At 40.6% G+C, this 18,159-nt stretch overlaps 1 protein-coding gene across 1 annotated transcript; it reads right to left on the bottom strand.

Annotated features, from left to right (window-relative positions):
• Positions 1-959: 959 nt before the first annotated feature.
• On the bottom strand, positions 960-17,989 carry wdr3 (WD repeat domain 3). Its single transcript, XM_007572503.2, has 27 exons — positions 17,564-17,989; positions 16,294-16,495; positions 15,993-16,202; positions 14,698-14,816; positions 13,664-13,742; positions 13,441-13,536; positions 13,052-13,159; positions 12,197-12,298; positions 11,236-11,336; positions 10,277-10,381; positions 9,961-10,191; positions 9,178-9,271; positions 8,981-9,082; positions 8,795-8,877; positions 7,897-8,035; positions 7,736-7,792; positions 6,809-6,909; positions 6,533-6,644; positions 6,329-6,463; positions 6,207-6,257; positions 5,337-5,402; positions 5,171-5,263; positions 5,010-5,060; positions 4,882-4,925; positions 4,660-4,788; positions 3,912-4,005; positions 960-3,600 (listed from the first exon to the last, which is right to left on the bottom strand). The coding sequence occupies exons 2-27, from the start codon at positions 16,465-16,467 to the stop codon at positions 3,445-3,447; spliced, it is 2,832 nt and encodes a 943-aa protein (XP_007572565.1). The 5' UTR covers positions 16,468-16,495; positions 17,564-17,989; the 3' UTR covers positions 960-3,444.
• Positions 17,990-18,159: the final 170 nt, after the last annotated feature.

Genomic DNA, 18,159 nt, shown 5'->3' on the forward strand with positions numbered 1-18,159 from the left:
GGTAACGCCCAACCACCCTTTTCCTTTGATAGTTATAATGTTTGAAATCTTACTCTGGGTTTTTGTTTATAATAATTTGAGATTATTCTATCCCAGTTGTGGAATTGTCTGTCGGGTATTTTTATAGGCAAAGCCTGAAAAAGATAGAGAAGCCTTGGTAAAAGGTTCATTTTTATTATATCTATGCGATTATATAGATTCATAGTTAACAACGACCAACGTTGCAGATCCGCCTTAATCTCTTCTGTCAGTGGGGTATAATTGTATTCAAAAAGGTCGGATAACTCTGCAGGGATATTAACCCCCAGATATTTTATACATTTATTGTCCCAGCAGAATCCGGACAGCTTCTGAATTCTTAGTGATGGTTGATAATTGAATGAAAGGGTTTGTGTTTTCTGCAGATTTAACTTATACCCAGAGTACATGCCAAATATTTTCAAAAGGGAAAAAAGGTTAGGTAGGCTGGTCTCCGGGTCAGTTAGCGTCATGAGGATATCATCAGCGTAAAGGCATATCTTGTGCTCTGTGCCTTTAATATTTACACCCATAATATTCTTGCGTTCTCTGATGGCCTGCACTAGAGGCTCGATAAAAAGCGCAAACAATGTGGGGCTGAGGGGGCAGCCTTGGCGGCAGCCCCTTTCTAATTGTATTCTATCCATTAGGTCCCCATTAATCTTAATCCTGCTGTAAACTGTTCAGTGGGTGTCTCAATTTCAACTTTTCAAAGATTTTATTAGTTCTTGGCAAAATTACATCAGAGGCAGACGGTTAATGACAAGTATTACAACGATAAAATAAATATTGCATAATACACAAACCGTTCATTCAGTTGAGATGTACAAATTCTATTTAGTCTAAAGTAAAATTTTCCAGGTATTTTCCACATTAACATTTTGTTTACCCAGAGGTTTTACAAATAATCTTTAACAAATGTAGCCACACTCTTTGTTACAGTTGTTTCTGCTACTTCACGTTTCATAAAAATCAGGATGTTCCTCGCTTTCCAAAGAGCGTCTTACACAATTAACAATTATCCACCACAAAAAAAATCATTCCTCCCCCAATTTTCCTTCAGCAACACATAGGCTATTGTTTCGTATAAAATAATAACCTGTAACCACGGTAACGATAATAACCACACCCGTTGAGCAAAGGAACGTACCCAAAACAAATGTCTGACCGTCTCATCATCTCCACATTTTGGTCTGGAACATTGAGGACGACTAGTGCCGTTTCTCTTGTTTAGAAAAGCTCTAGGAGGTAAACGGTAGTTTACTATTTGCCAGGCTAAATCGACGTGTGTCTGCTTCAACATGGAGTAATAGTTACCTCTGCTCAGGTATTTTGTTGGCCTGAACTGCTTTTCTTTATTGACGTGTGTGACTGAACCAATGCGTTTCACAGTAAAACAGATGTGACCTGTATGTGTACATGTACACTGCATGGCACCCATTAAAAGTGCATTTTGCATGAAAAAACGGAGACTTCCTTTTTACGGCTGTTCGTTTTCACATCCAGGTATGTAAAATCAAGGGTACAGCATGGATTCTTTTCCGTGGACTGATTATGTAATGCGTCAGTCCAACAGGGATGTAGTTGACTTTGACCATGTTTTGCTCCACTGTTCTCTTATCAGAATTTTAACGTTTTTAAGGCCTGCATTGCACTTTCTGTGGTCACTTTGGTTGTCTTTATCTTGTCCTTTGCTGTTTCTTGTTTTCATCGAGTTACTCTTAGATTCTGAGACAAAGTAGTCATCATCTAGTTTTAATCATCATCATGGAAGAATTGTGGTCTGGTCTCACTGCAACATGCATTTATTCTCACTTTGAGATCCAACATTGAAATGAACTCTTAAATGTTTCCACAAAGTAAAAGTCATGACTTTTACTTTGTTATAGTATCTCTAAAAATAAGAACCAAATATCTTTCTTTTCCACTCCTACAAAAAATGTATTTCAAAGTTATGAATGAAGTTTATCATTGCATTGACTTGCTGCAAAAGAACTTCAACATAAATACCAATTCCTATGCGTAGGAAAACTGGATCTTGTGTAAGAAATGTATTCCTCTTTTAAGGTTTGATATAATAAATTTTGGTCTTCTAAAAAGTGATGAAGAGCCAATTTATGGTAACACTTTAACCTTTTTTTAATTCACAAATGTTTACTAAAAATCACCCCCCATCTTTAATATTTAAGTGAGACACTTTTATTTAACGAAGTGCTTAAATATTGCAACACAAAAGCCCAATGTTTATACTAATACGCTGATAGCTTAAAATTTGTATCCTCTCAAATTTTGCAACATTTTCTGTTTTATTTACCACACATTTAGTGTAACTATTTTTTTCATTTATCCTTTTTTCTGCAGTTTATCATGTCAAACTTTTGTTACCGATGTGTGCCTTGTACCATTTTCTTAAAATTTTCAATAAAGACAAAAACAAAGGCATTTCTCCTTTTAATTCAAAACGTCACATGCAGTAATGTATTGTGGAAATGTGAGTTTTGGGACCGGACTTTATTAAGCTGGTTTTAACGCTGTATGAGCTGTACAACGGCTGCTGGAAAAAGACAAGTATTTGGTTGTTGACTTACTATCCAGAAACCACTTGCTGCATTCCTGATGGTTGTACGGGATGCTCTACTTCTGCTTTTCAAAGCTGTACAGCTGTATAATTGCAAATGCAAGTGTAGATGTGATGGGGAACGTAGCAAGCAGCAGCTTGGAGGTCTTAAAACAGATCATTCTGAAAGCTCAAAATAGAAAATAGGCAGAACTGACTAAACTAAAGCCTCATCCAAGAATAATTTTGTCCAAAAAAAAAAAAGGCAATGGACATGTTTTGTACAGCTATATATTGTATCCTGACCTGTCAAGAAAGCATAGTAAGTCGCCTTTACAGTGAATCAGTGTACGTAATGAATCCATATTTGAGTTTCCCTTTTAAAAAATGAATTGCTGAAATAAACTTGAAAGTTATTGACTCAGCTGAACCTCAGGACCGTCGACAGCCTCCTAAACTGCTGCCACATCCCAGACCGTCTGACGGGACCTGAACGCCTCCCTGTAGGCTTGTGAAGCGGAACCAGCCTAAATCAAACGTGTCCTCTGTGCGTGGTGATCACGAACGCAGCGCGGCTTTAAACATGACATGGATCCATTAAAAACCTGACCGCACATTACTGCGTTTTATAGCGGCTGCAGTGTGCACACGGATGGCTCGCTCAGCCACACAGGATTTACTTGTTACAAACGATGCTGTGTGAGAAAACTTCAGACTCTGTTTATTTGGGGAATAAAGCATGTCACTGCTTACCACTGAGCTACATCCTGTCAGGGTTTCACAACATATAAAACTAATACACCTGGTCCGAGCCTGAATTAAAGCTGGAAGGAAATTTGTATCAAAACACCAAAAACGTTCTTTATAAATTAAGCGATAGTCAGAACAGTGCGCTCCCTCTTCCTCCTCCTCTTCTTCTTCTCCTCCAGCTGGCCCGTGGCATCGGCGAAGAACATCACGTCCTCTTTGCTCTCGATCTCCCGTTGGAGGAACTGGAGGGCGGCGCTGTTGAAGCCCAGCACATCCTGAAGCAACAGAATTAGAAAATCAGACATGTTGCAGAAAAAAACACTGCTGATGAAAACCAACCGCCTTGCTCTCTATGCAGACGATATGTTGAATTATATTGTAGTTGTAAAATGATAATCTGCCATCAACTTTAAGGTTATGAGATATAAGGATCTTTTTTGAGTTAGAAAAGCTGAAAACTTTAAATTCAGACTTCAATGACTGATTTTACAGTTTCTGGAAACCCTTCATTACCCATTACAAACCTGAAATCCATTCAGGTTTGTACGAAGATGATTTGTTTGTTTCTACGCAGATGATAACTTACTCTGATTTGGCAGACTTTGGAGAGCGTATTGGTCTTCAGCTCGTCGATGACGGACACCAACATCTGGTTACTGGTGATCTGACCAAAATGGATCCTGAAAGCAAACAATCCACCGTAGCTGCAGTTACAATTAAAACAAAAATTCAGAAATATTCATATAAAAATGTTGAATATTGCAAAGTTGGGGTAATATGTGGATTTGATCGAACAAATGTAAAAAGATTCTGTCTCTGTAGGAGTGTTTTCATCTATATTTTTTAAAGTGCATTTCAAAGAATCACGTTTGAAAAGATTGATGGAAACAGAAAAATTCTGTTTCCAGAATTATTTCACAATAAAGTAATGTATTGTGAAATAAATCACTCAATTTCACAAAGAAAGTTATAGAAAAAGTTAAGTTATAAAACCATGTCTTAGGAACGTCAACATTTTGCATTCTTCTGTTTTATTGCTTTTTTCGTATATTGTCCTTGGATACCTAAAAATAAATAAATTATTAAAGAAAAGCTTAAAGACCTTCAGAAAGCTTGTTGAGCTGTAATAAAGAACGTTTTAAGTGATTCCAAGAATGTCTCTCAGCAAACATGTCTATCAGTAACTGGATCTGCTGTGTAGATAAAGTTAGTAATTACAACAAAACAAGAATACTCAAAATTAAACTACATGTAAAATCAGCAAGATGATGAAATGTCAACGAACAAATCGACACATCGGTGGTTGTTTTCTCGGTCAAACAGCTCGGTCTTACTTGAGAAGGAAGAACAGGCAGCGGCAGACGAGCTCCACCTCCAGGCCCTGCTGGATGTAGGAGCTGAAGAGCTTCAGCAGCTCAGGGACGTAAGGAAACGGCAGCACCAGCAGAGAAATCTCCAGCTCACTGGTGGTCACCACAGAAGGAAAAATAATAATAAACAGTGTTTCTAAATGTACAGAAAAAGAGAGAGGAATGGTTCTGTTCATATTTTTTTACCTGGATCTGACTTTTCTTATGACGTCTAAAACGTAGCGGGACGGCTGCAAGAGAGGAAAGAGTGAGACATCAAGGTTACAAACCGCATAAATGTTTGTTTTTCCTTTTACGTTTAGAAACTGACTTACTGTAACGTTTCCAAAGGCAACGAGGATAGGGTTGGGTTTAGGAGGAGGCAACTGAAAAACAGGCCATTCAGATGTTTTTAGTATCAGTCCTAACTCGGCTAAGCCGTTCTGGAACAGGATATGTGAGCATCTGACGCAGAAAGGAGGAAACACGTTCTTACCTCTTTCCCAGCTTTCTCACAGAAATACTTGTGCTCCTCCGACTTCCTGGTTTCTTCTCGGTAAAGCTCCAGAGCCTCCATGATTCGCTCCGCCTGCAGGAAAGTGGCCCATGGTTACCGTCCCCGTTTAGCTTCAGAGATGCTAACGGAGCAGAAGGCGACTTACAGCTTTCACCGTCTCGATGCTCTTCTTCCCAGCCGGTGCCGCCTCTCCCTCCGTCTCTCCTGGCACCTGCAGACGGAGAAACGTTAATCCACGGCTCGCTGCCCTCAAACAGCAACAAACGGCCTTTCTTTATGAAACCTGACTGGAGAGATAATCGATACTACATCCATGATTAACATTCTGTAAGCAGCAAAATTACACTGAACAAAAAGAGAAACTTTTATTTAAGATTAATATTAAATGAACTAAAACCGGATTTTGAGCTGCTTAAGCTAAAATTAGGGATGCAAGTTATCGATTAATAAGTTAATCTAAAGTTGATTTATCGATTGACAGACGATTTATTGATAAATTTTTTAAACTCATTTTCTAAAAAACATGAGTTTTCTGTTGTATCAAGTGGGCCGACCATCTTTCCATATCATAAAGGGCTACATTTTTAAAGAAATGCTGATGCTGCTCTGTCATGCAGCACTTTGGCTGAATCAGCGCTACTAAGTTGATAACTTAAGGAATTTGTTGAGTGTTTATATTCCAAAACAAAACCGCATAAAGTGTATTTTGATTCCCATCCTGGACTCTGTTTGGATTGTTTGTATTTCCCGTTCTGGTGTGGCCCCGCCATCTTTATTTCTGTATCAACTGGCTCCACTTAAGGATGATCAATGGCGCCCTCTTCTGGGTGGCAGCCAAACTACAACGCTAAGAAAAGGTCTAAGTTGTTAGTTAATGAATTGAAACTAGTTTTAGTCTAATAAACCATTAATTGTCAATTAATTGTAAGCATCCCTTGCTATAAAGTTATTTTAGCTAAGGTGAGATGAAAAAAAAAAAAATCAAGTTTGGAAACTTAAAAACGGTGGCGCTCACCACAGGTGCGTCTCCTTTGGCCATGCTCTCTTCAAATTCAGCTTCTCTCTCCTGCGAACGCAAACAGAGCGTAAAAAGAGACGCCGAGTGCTGGGCAGGCCACATCGACGCTCCCAGCTCACCATCTCCCGCTCCTCTTCCAGGATGATGGGCTCCCTGGTCCTCTCCCACAGACGCAGGGACTTGTCGTGAGACGACGACACCAGGTGATCTCCGTTGGGGCTGATGGCCAGACACCAGACCTCCCGATGGTGACCCTGAAACCCAGACAGAGCAGGTCAGAGTCGGGGCCGTGAGCGGAGGGGCCGTGAGCGGAGAACAGTCACCTCCAGGGTCTGAATGAGCTCAAACTTGTCAGCGTCCCACTGCTTGATCTTCTTGTCCTTCCCGGCGGTGAAGAACAAATGAGTCTTGGGGACGAACTGGAGAAACATGACACTGGGGAGAGCAGGGAGGACATGGAGATGAGCAAACCTCTGAAATCTGCAACGCTTCGATTAGAGGCGGGAAAAATCGAGACGATCGAGATGTGGTGAGAAGAAAGAGCGCCGCTGCTCCAGCGAACGTGCGCTAGATTTCTTACTGCGCGTGTCGGTCTGTACCTGTCGTCATGAGCGAACAAAGATCTGTGGCAGTCGCCGAAATCCAGACCCCAGATCTTTACATTCCTGTCTGCAGAGCCGGTGGCGATCAGAGCGCTGTCCTAGTTAAAGAAAGCAGAGTCAAGAGTCCAGCAATGAAAGCAGGAACAGATCAAACTGAACGTTAGTTGTGTTCTTGCGTTAAAAGCTTTTTGATGATTGGCTGAGAGTTTGCCAGAATTTTCACCATCTGGAGCGATTTGGGATTTTAAGTTTTATTACCTTTGGATTTTTATTCTGTTAGATCTTTAACTTAATATCTGGTTGTTGTTTTCTTTACTTGCTGTGTGTATAGCGCCACCCTCTGACGGAGGTTAAGCCTGTCGCAATAAGCACTCAACCAATTAACAGGACGATAAATTAAAATGATTTTGATCATTTCCACCCAGATTATTAATATTTTTAAGGGTAATTTGGTTTAGAGAGACTTCATAATCCATTTCATTCATGGTTCTGGTTGTGTGTTCTCCATTTCTGTTTTATTTCTCATTTTTCGTTGTGTTTTATTTTGGATATTTAGTATTTGTCATAGTTCCAGTGGTAAGTGTTCATCCTAAAATTCAAGTTTATCGGGTCTCTGAGGAGGCGCACTGGCATTATTATTGCCATTATTGATGTACTACCTGAAAATGGTCTCATAACAATATTATCGTTTATCGCAATAATTACTGGGATAATTTATCACACAGCAGAGTTTATCACAACAGACCTAACTGGTCTGAATATTGACAATAGAGTTTTACTGAGCTGCATTAGGTTTATCAGGAAACATTACTTACTTCTTCTCTAGTGCAGGTTAGATATAATCACCCAATCCATTAAACAACAATGAAAATAGATTGCTTTCAAATTCACAGAACTGATACTTCTGCAGCCTGAGCCACTCACATGTGTGATGTCCAAACAAAGGACCGGCAGCTTGTGTCCATACAGGGACAAGAAGAACTGAAAGCGAAACAAGGACAACAGGCGGGTTGGTTGGTTAAAATGTCCTCAGATATGCGGCGTATCAAACGCTCGTTGATCCCTCATGAATAAGCGAGGTTTACCTTCAGGGTGTCTGTGTAGAAGACCTTGACGGTGCAGTCCAACAAAGAGACGGCCAGCAGTCTGTGGTCAGGAGAAAACTTCACACACAGAACGTCTTCGTCCAGCTGCAGCGTGCGAGTGTGTTTCACCGTCAGCCGCCTGCCAAAGAATTACAGAAAAATCAGAGATTTAATCAGGTAATATGAGGAGGGGAAATGTGATAATGTGGAAGAGCCGTTATGGAGAAACTAAACAAAAACAAAAACAAATTTTTTTCTGGCTGATCACGGTCTTTAAAAATCCATTGGCTGAAAAACTGCAATCGGTACAAAAGACTAAGATCACTATTTATTTATTATTTGATCTGACATGTTTGTTCTCCTCTCTTTCCCACTTTCTCGGTGGGAAGGAGACCCTAGAACAAATAAAACAAGAAATATTAGAAAAAAAGAAAAATAACAAAAACAATCCAAGATTAAAAGTAAAAAAATGATCTATTTAGTGACACCACTTGGTTATGTTCTGGGTTTTGTGTTAAATGTATCCAGTTTAATTTGTACCGCTTTATCTTATTGTTGTTTGTTCTTGTATCTAATTGGTTACTTTGTAGGTCAGTACCTCTGTTTGCTCGTATGTAATAATTGGTTTTTATGCACCAATTTACAAAAAAAAGCCTAATCTGCTGATTCCAAGTTTGGCCGAAAACAATTTTTTTATTTTATTTTATTTTTTTTTGACCAAAAATAATAATAAAAAATTGCCAACAACGGGGTAATTTATTGGTAACTTAGCACGTGCAGAAGTGACCTGGTGAAGTGCATCCTTAAAAAAAAATAAAATTAAATAAAAATGAAGCATAATAGCACCACATCCCTTAAAGTGTGTTGATGATGTGTTGTTATTCAACACTGAACTCACTTCTGGTCCGTCTCTTTGTCTCTGACGAGCTCAAACTCCCAGAACTTCACCGTCTTATCAGCGCTTCCAGAGATAATTCCCCTCTGCACGACACACACAAAACCCAAATTATAGTAATTCACTATCAAGCAATCCGGACTCTCACGGTGGAGCCCGTCCCAGAGTTCTCCCGGCGGTCCGGTTTACCTGATCCGGTGCCACGCACAGTGACCACACAGCTCCACTGTGGGCGTCCACCGTTTCCAGAAGGCTTCCTGAGGCCAGCTCAAAGATCTGCAGCTTCCCACTCTGACAGGAGAGGAGCAGAATCGCAGAGTTGAAGGAAAGGGAGGAACTTTGGGGAGGAGTTGACGCTGGCCACGACCCACATGGAGTCCAAATACCTTCGTTCCCAGGATTATCTGTCTGTCTCCGGGCACAAAGAGTGAGCAGAGCGCGTACTCACACGCCATGGTGCGAATCACCTGCAGAGTGGACCTGCGACACGCACAAAAACCTCCAGTTTAGGGCAGAAACGATTAATCGGACTAATCGCGATTAATTGATTAGTGAAATAACCGTCAACTAATTTAGTAATCGATTAATCACTTCAGTATACAGACTCAGAAAAAGTCTATTTGCTTAAAAAAAAATCCTCTCAATGTATTTCTGATATAAAAAAGGTAGGGATGCACAATATATCGTCAATACCGTCGGTATCGGCCGATATTAGTCATTTTTTCAATCAGTCAAACTGGGCCGATATGAACAACTGATATATTTTTCATCTGGTTGCCGTCTGTTTCTGGTCTTTCTTTTTTTCAAAGGTGTTGAAACGCTAGATAATATATAATTGTAATATGTACATATAATATTGGTAAATATTGTTATCGGCTGTAATAGCAATATTAATATTAGATATCAATATCTGCCCAAGTTTTCATATCAGTGCATCCCTTAAAAAACAAAAAGCTTAAGATGCTAAATCAACAATCTGAATAACGTGACGTTTAATCAACTATTCTGATGATTCATCGATTTGACTTTTTTCTTTTTAAACTGATTAATAGATTATTCTGACAATTAACACAATTTTAAGAAGATGATAGTCCTCCTCCAGTTAGAAGACCGATCCCATAGAGATGAGAACTAGTTCCCGGGTTTTGCTTTCCGGTCGGCGCCGTCACCTGTTCCAGACTTTGACCGTGTCTCCGGAGGCCGACAGGACGGCCAGGTTGTCGGAGCTGAAGGCCAGCGTGCGGACGTCGGTGCGGTGGCCGCCCAGCGTGAGCCGGGCCGTCTTATTGGCCGCCGGGTTCTTGTCGGAGGTCTTCAGGCTGTAGGTCTCGACGGTGTTGTTCTGAAGCAGCAGCGCCACCTTCAGCTCTCCGCCTGCACACGACAGGACGTCCGCCCACCTGAGGAGAAAACACGGAAGAAACTGTAGCAACAAATCTAGTCTAAACGCTGCGATCGTCATCGTCTCCTCTCTCTGTGTCTCACCTGATCTTCGCAGAAGCCTTGATGTTCGTCAGCCTAATGATCTCGTCCTTCAGCGTTCTCTCCACCACCGGCTCTGCTGTCTGATCGCCTGCACCTTCCTGCGTTCTGCAGCAGGGGGGAGCAGCACACCAACAATCAGCATCTGATCGTCACATCAAAACCACCAAACTCACAGAAACTGGCAGCAGCTTGAGAGCAAATAAAAAGATGGAAGGTCGGTGAAAGTAGAACAAAGTACACAACTTTAATAATAAACCCTTTAACCACTTGTACATTAGTGTTATTTTGGTTAAACTGTATTATAGATGGTAAAAAGAGGCCACAAGACAAAGTATCCAGTTTCCCAACAATAAAATACCAAACTCTGTATCTAAATCCATTCCTCCGTCAGACAGGTCAGCCCATGACTGTCTGTCAGAAATGTGTGAATTATCTCTAGTACAGGTGTTCCTCAGGGATCCATCCTCACATCCCTGTTGTTTACCCCTTCAGATTCCACCCGTATGTTTTAATTGTAGCATTCACACCTTGTTACTGCAATTTATACACATTGTTGATGCTCACTGAAAAATTATTTGGGTTAGTCTGCATTTATTGTAAAAGCTGCACAAGTCTGGAACTCCTTTTTGGCCGGACACTTGTTTATTTAAATCTATCCATTATTTTATTTTATTATTATATTCAGGGTTTGCCCCAGTGTATTGAAATCTATTCATTTTCTATACCTGCTTGTCCATGAGGGGGAGGAAGGCTGCAACCTAAACAATACCTTAGACGTAATGTTAAAGTCTAAAATTAATCCATCAGCATCATCTGAGTTTCAGTCTTCTGACTTTAAACTTACACATATTTATTAAGAGTGTTTGCTTTATCCCAAGTACAAACAGGATGTCTGAAATTAAACTGATGGTATGAAAACATGTCAGCCATTCACAGCAGCATGTCTGATTTGAGCTCACTTGGCTGCTTTCTTCTTGGCTTTCTTCAGCTTCTTGTTCATTTTTCTCTGCACTTCCTCCTCAGACAGCACCGTGAACACTTCCAGTACCGCATCGTTTCCCTGGTCCAGAAGGGAGAGACAGAAAATGTAAACCGGAAACACACAAGAGAAGTCTGACTGAGCTTAAAATCTCAGACTTCTAAAAACTAAACTTTCCAGAGCTACCAGACGGTTACATTCTAATAAATAAAATGGTAAAGAGTAAAAATACCTCGACAGCAGGCAAAAGAACAAGGGAGGAAGGATATGAAGAGAAGAAAGGGAGGACAGAAGGAAGGAAGATATGTGAAAAGAAGAAAGGAAAAAAGAAAAGAAAGATGAAAAGGAGGAAAGATGAAAAGAAGAAATATGGGAAGAAAAAAAGATTAAAAGGAAAAAAGACAAGATGGAAAGTAGCAAAGAGAAATGAAGGAGAAAAATGTCACAAGAAAGGGAAGGACCGAAGAAAGAAAGGAAGATCAAAGAGAGAGGGTGGATGAAGGGAAGAAAGGAAGGACAGAATGAAACAAAAAGTCTGTAAAAGAGGAAGGACACAAGGACAGAGGACAAAATAAAAGGAAGGAAAGACAGATGGGCTCAATGAAGAAGGGGAGAAAGAAACAGAGAGTAGGAAGAAATGAAAAGATCAAAAGAGAGAAATGAAAGAAGGGATGTAGGGGACAAGTCTGCATGGAAGTAGAAATCTTTATCATTCCTTCTTTCACACCTTTCCTGACTGGGATGTGATTGAAATCAAATAATATAATGTAAAATCAAATAAAAGACATCGTTAAGAAGAAGGCAACATTTTATTAAAACCAGAGAACAGAGGATCAAATTGTTAAAAAAAAGAAAGAACATAATGTGTCCATTAGGAGGAAAGCAAACAGCTTACAGACACTTTAGGGACTGAAGGAGCATCCAGAGAATCCTTTACTCACGTGGCAGGCGATGACTCTGGCCTTGGAGTCTGCTGTCAGCGAAACGACCCGATCTCTGGCTTCTCTCAGGATGGAGCCGGCCTTCTGACAGCTCAGGATGCGCTGAAGAGGAAACCAGAGCAAGACGGCCCAGTTACAGGCACACAAACAACAACCTCCTGTGTTTAAACACGGGAACATTTAGGTATCCGAAACCATCAGATGGACTCGCTTTCACATATTTAACTAGGAATCCACCGATCCAGCATTTTCACTTCCGATATATGAGTATCGGCCGATATCGATCCGATACAGAAAAACAGAGCTGAACTGACTGAAAACATTTGTTTCTTTCTCATTTTTCTTTTAACACAGACATAAAGGTGCTGAATTACAAATGTATGTGTTAACTCTGCATCAGCTCAGCACACTTACAACTTCACATTCTGGGTCAAACATGTAAAAACAAACCTTTAATATGTTCAATCAGAGAAATTATAACGATGCAATGTAAAATAAATAATAAGACGTCTGACATAAACAACAAGTTTACTACCTTTGGCCAAACATGTAAAAAAATAAACCGAATAAATAATAATAACACATGACGTCGCTCAGAGCACAAAACATAGAATTAGACTGAGTAGATCTGACCTTGGGCACAATGTGACCAATTCCCAATATATACTTTTTTCCCAATACATGGACCAATACAGATATTAATGTTGAATCGGTGCATGTTTTTTTTTTTCACATTAAGAACAAATTAGAGTGTAAATATGTGAATATTTTCCTCCTTTTGTCAAGCTCCAAACAAACTTCAATATATTTGACAAGAATTTCCTGGGACAAATCGACTCAAATTGACCTCCGTACCTCTTCCACGGTCTCCGCCTCCTCCTCTTCTTCTTTACCGTCATCATCCTCATCATCTTCCAGCAGAGTTTTCCCCTTCTTCACTCTGGGCTCACCCTCAGCCTTTCCCTAAGCAGGACGTAAAGAGACGGAGTGAGCGGATGAAGAACGAGGCCAATGAGCTGTCAAATGGCGCTCTGTCGCTTCTGGTTCTGTTATGAGCCGATGCGGGCCGCTAGCAGGCGAAAGCAAATAAGGCCTAAAACGTGGCAGCTTCAAAGAGAAGACGGGTCCAAAAGCACGTCACAGCTGCAGAGGCTCTGAGAGAAGATCCAGAGTGCTGTTTTTCCTTCTCATGAGTCAAACATTCAGGCTGCGTTCGGATCCGTTTCTAGGGGAGAAAACCTCACCTCCTCCAGGCGGCGGATGTCCCAGGCGCGGAGCTCGCTGTCGGCCGAACCCGTCAGCAGCCTGTTGTCCCGGTCCAACAGAACCATTCCCCACACCTGAGAGGAAGTCCACACCGTTACGCTCGGGAAAAATGTACCATCGACTAATTTCTGTTAACACAATCTTTTCTTGTCCCTCTTGTATAATGAAAGTTATATTAAAGTTGAAACACTGGATGCTCACCTCGCTGCGATGGCCCACCATGGTCTTAAAGCAGTGCTGCGTGTCCAGATCCCACCACTTCACAAAGCTGTCCTTGGAGCTGGACGGCAGCACAGAAACACAGTTTGACAAACACGGCCGCACTCCTTCACTACTTTCTAACATCATTACAACTTATTTCACTGGAAAGTGAAGCCCAGACAGAAGAAAAGCTCAGCTTGTATCCGACACAAGTGGGAATTCTTTATCCCAAAATATATATCCACATGTTGCACGTTTATCTTTTTAATCACTCGTCTCAGTTACACATTTCTTTGCATTCTGTTTGTAAGAACTGCACAGCAGGGTTGAGTATTTATCTAATTGTTTATCCTTATTGTGAAAAATTCCTTCTAAGAGTTTTGATTTTATCATTATAAACTGACACATTTCAATCAACGATGATTTAGAAACTACTTAAAACTATTACAGGGTTTCCCCAGAAAACCTGGTGGTAGGGGCCCTAGGACAGCCATCCAGCAGGCTACCGTGTTTTTGAGTTAAAAAATATTTAAAATTGACAGGAAATTTGAAAATATGACTAATTATTTGTAAATGTCTTATTAACAAAATCCAAATAGCAACTAAAACATCTTAGAAAAGGCAAACATAAAAAAAAAGAAGAAATAAACGATGCTTAGCCTGGTGGGGTCGTAAGTAAAGCCTGGTGGCCCGCCAGGCTTAAAATAAACCTTGGATTGAATACAGCTACCAAAGAAAGACTGTAAAGAAGCAAAAAGTACATTTCTCTATCATTACTTCTATCGTAATCGTAATAAAATAAAACAGTTACCATATTGCCCCTGAGGGAGAATAACATTTATTTCTTTTTTCTATTCTAAAGAATCCATTTCTTTTAATATGGATTTCATTTTTGATAACTCTCATTCTAACTGGACAAAGTCAATAAGACTTTTATACGTTTACAGAACAAACTCCAACAGTTGTTGAAGCACAGAGCGACCGAAGGAAGACATTTTGTTCCACCGGCAGCCGCAGCAGCTAATGGCCGTTACCTTGAGACCAGGAGGTTCTTGTCTTTGAGGAACAAGGCCTGCGTGATGACGTCCTTGTGTCCCCTCAGCCGGTACAGTCCACACTCGTTGATGATGTCCCACACGATCACGTCTGTGTCCTGAAGAGGCAAACGGGAAGCAGAGAGAAAAGCTGCAACCAATCGGCGAGAACCAGAATTCGACCTTGAAGCGAGACAAAAGCTGTGACTTGAGAAAGTCTTCGCTCTTCTTGAACTTCTTCACATATCGTCCCGTTACAACCACAGTTTCATTAGGACTTTATGGGACAGACCAACACAAAGTGCCTGGGAAGTGGAAGTATAACGACACAGCTCTGAATGTCGACTTCTGTGAATAGCAGCTTCAAATCTAGCAGAAGATTTTTACATTTATTTTCTTTCACTGGATGGGGAAGAGGGCTGCTGACTGAGTACCATAATGACATTAAGGTCATTTTAATAGGCCTGAACTAAAAATATATTCAACTTAACCTTCCTTATGTATCTTTCTTTTGCCTTTTCTCTCCCTCTACTTTGGACAGACCTCTCCAGCTTTGCTTCCCTCCTGAAAGCAGCACAGCGAACAGTAGCGCGCTTCACAGGCAGGAGGTGGCGGTTGTTGGTTTTTCAAATGAGAGTGAATTTTAACATTTCATGAGATTTCAGTTCATTTCAAGCTGATTATGATTATTACAGAGACTTTATCATTCATTTCATTTGTTGTTTCTGTTGTTTTGTTTATTTATTTTGGATATTTCAAATGTCTTCCGGTTCCAGAGCTAAATGTTTATTACAAATTTAATGTTTATTGATTTTTGAGAACGTGTTCTTGCATTATTATTCCATTATTACCATTATATCACTTGAAAATCGTCTCAAAACAACAATATCGTTTATCACAAGAACTTTTGGGACAACTGATCGTACAGCAACATTTGTTAATGGGACAGGCCTAAGCATTCGTGCGCAAATCTAGGACGTATTTATACATGTATATTTATATAAAATACACTTTACATTGATTTAGCATCAATTAAAGAAATTTCTTCTTTAATTGATTAATTGTAATCTGCTTTTATTTTTGCCGTGATGGTGCAAAAAAAAAATAAAAAATTACATGCAAACATCAGTAGATCAAATAAAAACAAGTCAGTGTAGCTCCGGCACCTCCGCCCAGTCTTTGTCACACACATGACCCATCATGTTAAGTTACCATGAAATTTGGCAAAATGAGACTCAAAGTGTCAAGTGTGTGACTCCACTGTAGCTTTCTGGTGCCAATCGTGTCAACGTTACCTTGGAGCCGGTGACGAGCCGCGCGCCCAGAGAGTCGTAATTCATTGCCGTGACACCGGACTTGTGTCCGTTGAAGGAAACGTTGCTCTCTCCGCTCAGCAGGTTGAAGATCCGCACCATGCCATCCTCGTAACCCACGGCGACGTGAACGCCGTCCGGAGACGGGCAGAGGAAGCTCACCTCGTGCTTCTGGCCCTGCAGGATCAGGACCTGGACAAGAAAGACGGCAAATTCTGTCTGAGACGGCTGCGGACAATTTGTCACAGCTGGGCCGAGCCGAGCCACCGCCCTGAAGTCTCACCTTTTCTCCTTTTCGAACGTCCCAGATGAAGACATGTTCGCACGCTGCCACGGCAACGTAGCGGCCCTTTTCTCCGCCACGAAGCGTGACGTAGGCGATGTTGGCCCGCTGGCTGCCGATGACGCCGAACACGGCGCTGGCAGCGTAGCGCAGGTACTGTTTGGTCAAACCCATGACCAGCAGCCAGAGACGGTGCTGGATCCTGCAGCACAGCAACACAGGAATCTTTATTTACTCACAGTCCAAAGACAACGACTCGGTGAGATCAGCATGGCTTCCACAGATGGGTAATGTTAATGTTCTAACACATGAGTAGGATTTGAACTAAAACTAAGAAGAAACTCAAGAATAGAGCACTGTTTAATCCGTCGTTTAAAAAAAAAAAAAGGAAAGGTATGGCAAACTGACAGAAAGATGGCCACCCCATTAAACTGACAGGCCATTACAAAAACATGCCACACTTTTCAGATAACTTTTTGGCAAAAAAAAAAAAAAAAGAAGGTAAAAACCATTTATCATTCATTAAATAAGAATTCAAAACTCTGTTAGTTTAAAATCCCCAAAACGCACAATGAAGTTTAGGTTGTACTGTGAAACCTGATGGTGGCAACATGATGCTGTGCTATGGGCAAGTTAGAAAACCTTCAAGGGGTCTGAATACTTATTTTAAACAATTTAACAATTTTCTAAATTGGCTGGAATAATTTCAAATGTTTTTATTTTTCAGTTAAACCAGCACTAACTTGTTTTAGGAGCCCTATTGTGGCTTTTAATATAATAAACCCACAACGTAAACGTTCAAACTCCCAAATGTAAACCACACGTGTTTGCTTCACGTGTTGAATCCTGTCTGTGGAAACTATTTCTCCACTGAGCGTTTCATGCTTTAGATTCGGGATACACAGTTCAGGCTTTTCCTGCTTTCATATATTTATTTTTTTAAGTACATTTCTGTACATTATTTTAGTTGCCATCGTATGGGTGGAGGCTTGTTTTGTTTCATCGGACACACCGTATGTGTGGAGTTTGACCTTTTCCTTGCTTGAAACAACCAAAGGCCCGTTAAACTCCGCTCGCTCAAATGCATAGAGTACAATAAATCGAGTGCACCCTTACGGAGGCGTCTGCGCTTCTGTACGCACGTGGCTGTGTTCCAGTTTAAATGAGCTTATTAGAAACAACAGAAACGTAAAATTATGTATTTTAAAGCCTCAGACAACATTCATATCTCGCTACAGTACTTTTATGAGGTGTCAGTCTGTGCTCTTACCTCTGAAATGCGACGTAGAGCTGCTAGCTTGTGTTTTCTTCCTCGACCCGCTGTTTCTGAGTCAGACCTAATACATCTATCGCAGATCGATTTAAAAACCTCTAAATTCTGATTTTTAGGAATCACTCCTTTTCTTATCTGGTGCAGTAACTACACACAGATATTACAGTACACGAGGACTGGTGATTCTAGACATACTTTGATGCAGAAGTTGCCGTATGCGTCTGTACTTTTATGGTTCTCAATTAAGCTCGATCTTTTGCTTTTGCCTGCGACACCAGGGCAAACTTTATGACGTAACCGTTGTGAGAAAATAAAGTAAATATTTATCGCATGCTAGTTTTTGAAGACTTATTTTATCCGTGAGTAGTTCTTGGCTTGGATTCGTAGCTGTGATGTGCAGAAAGTTGTATTATATTCCTGTACAACTACAACGGAAGTGCTTGTGTCTACCAGTCAGCTGATTTACAACTGACTAACAAACGAGTCAAACGCACGACAAATAATATCGTCTGTACCGGAAGCTTATTGGTAATGTGAACAAAATAAAACAGCGTTGATCAGCTATCAGTTTGTCACAAAATTTATGTCAATCC

The sequence above is a fragment of the Poecilia formosa genome, unplaced genomic scaffold, assembly GCF_000485575.1.
Source record: "Poecilia formosa unplaced genomic scaffold, Poecilia_formosa-5.1.2 Scaffold302, whole genome shotgun sequence".
Lineage (NCBI taxonomy): Eukaryota > Metazoa > Chordata > Actinopteri > Cyprinodontiformes > Poeciliidae > Poecilia > Poecilia formosa.

Bases quoted from the DNA above. Each gene is read 5' to 3' on its own strand.
- wdr3 (XM_007572503.2), bottom strand. From the start codon at position 16,467: ATGGGTTTGACCAAACAGTACCTGCGCTACGCTGCCAGCGCCGTGTTC. The intron at 5,403-6,206 runs GTGAGCGCCACC...CTCCGTCTGCAG, and splicing joins CCAAAGGAGACGCACCTGTG to GTGCCAGGAGAGACGGAGGG. The intron at 4,006-4,659 runs GTAAGACCGAGC...GTTTGCTTTCAG, and splicing joins TGCCTGTTCTTCCTTCTCAA to GATCCATTTTGGTCAGATCA.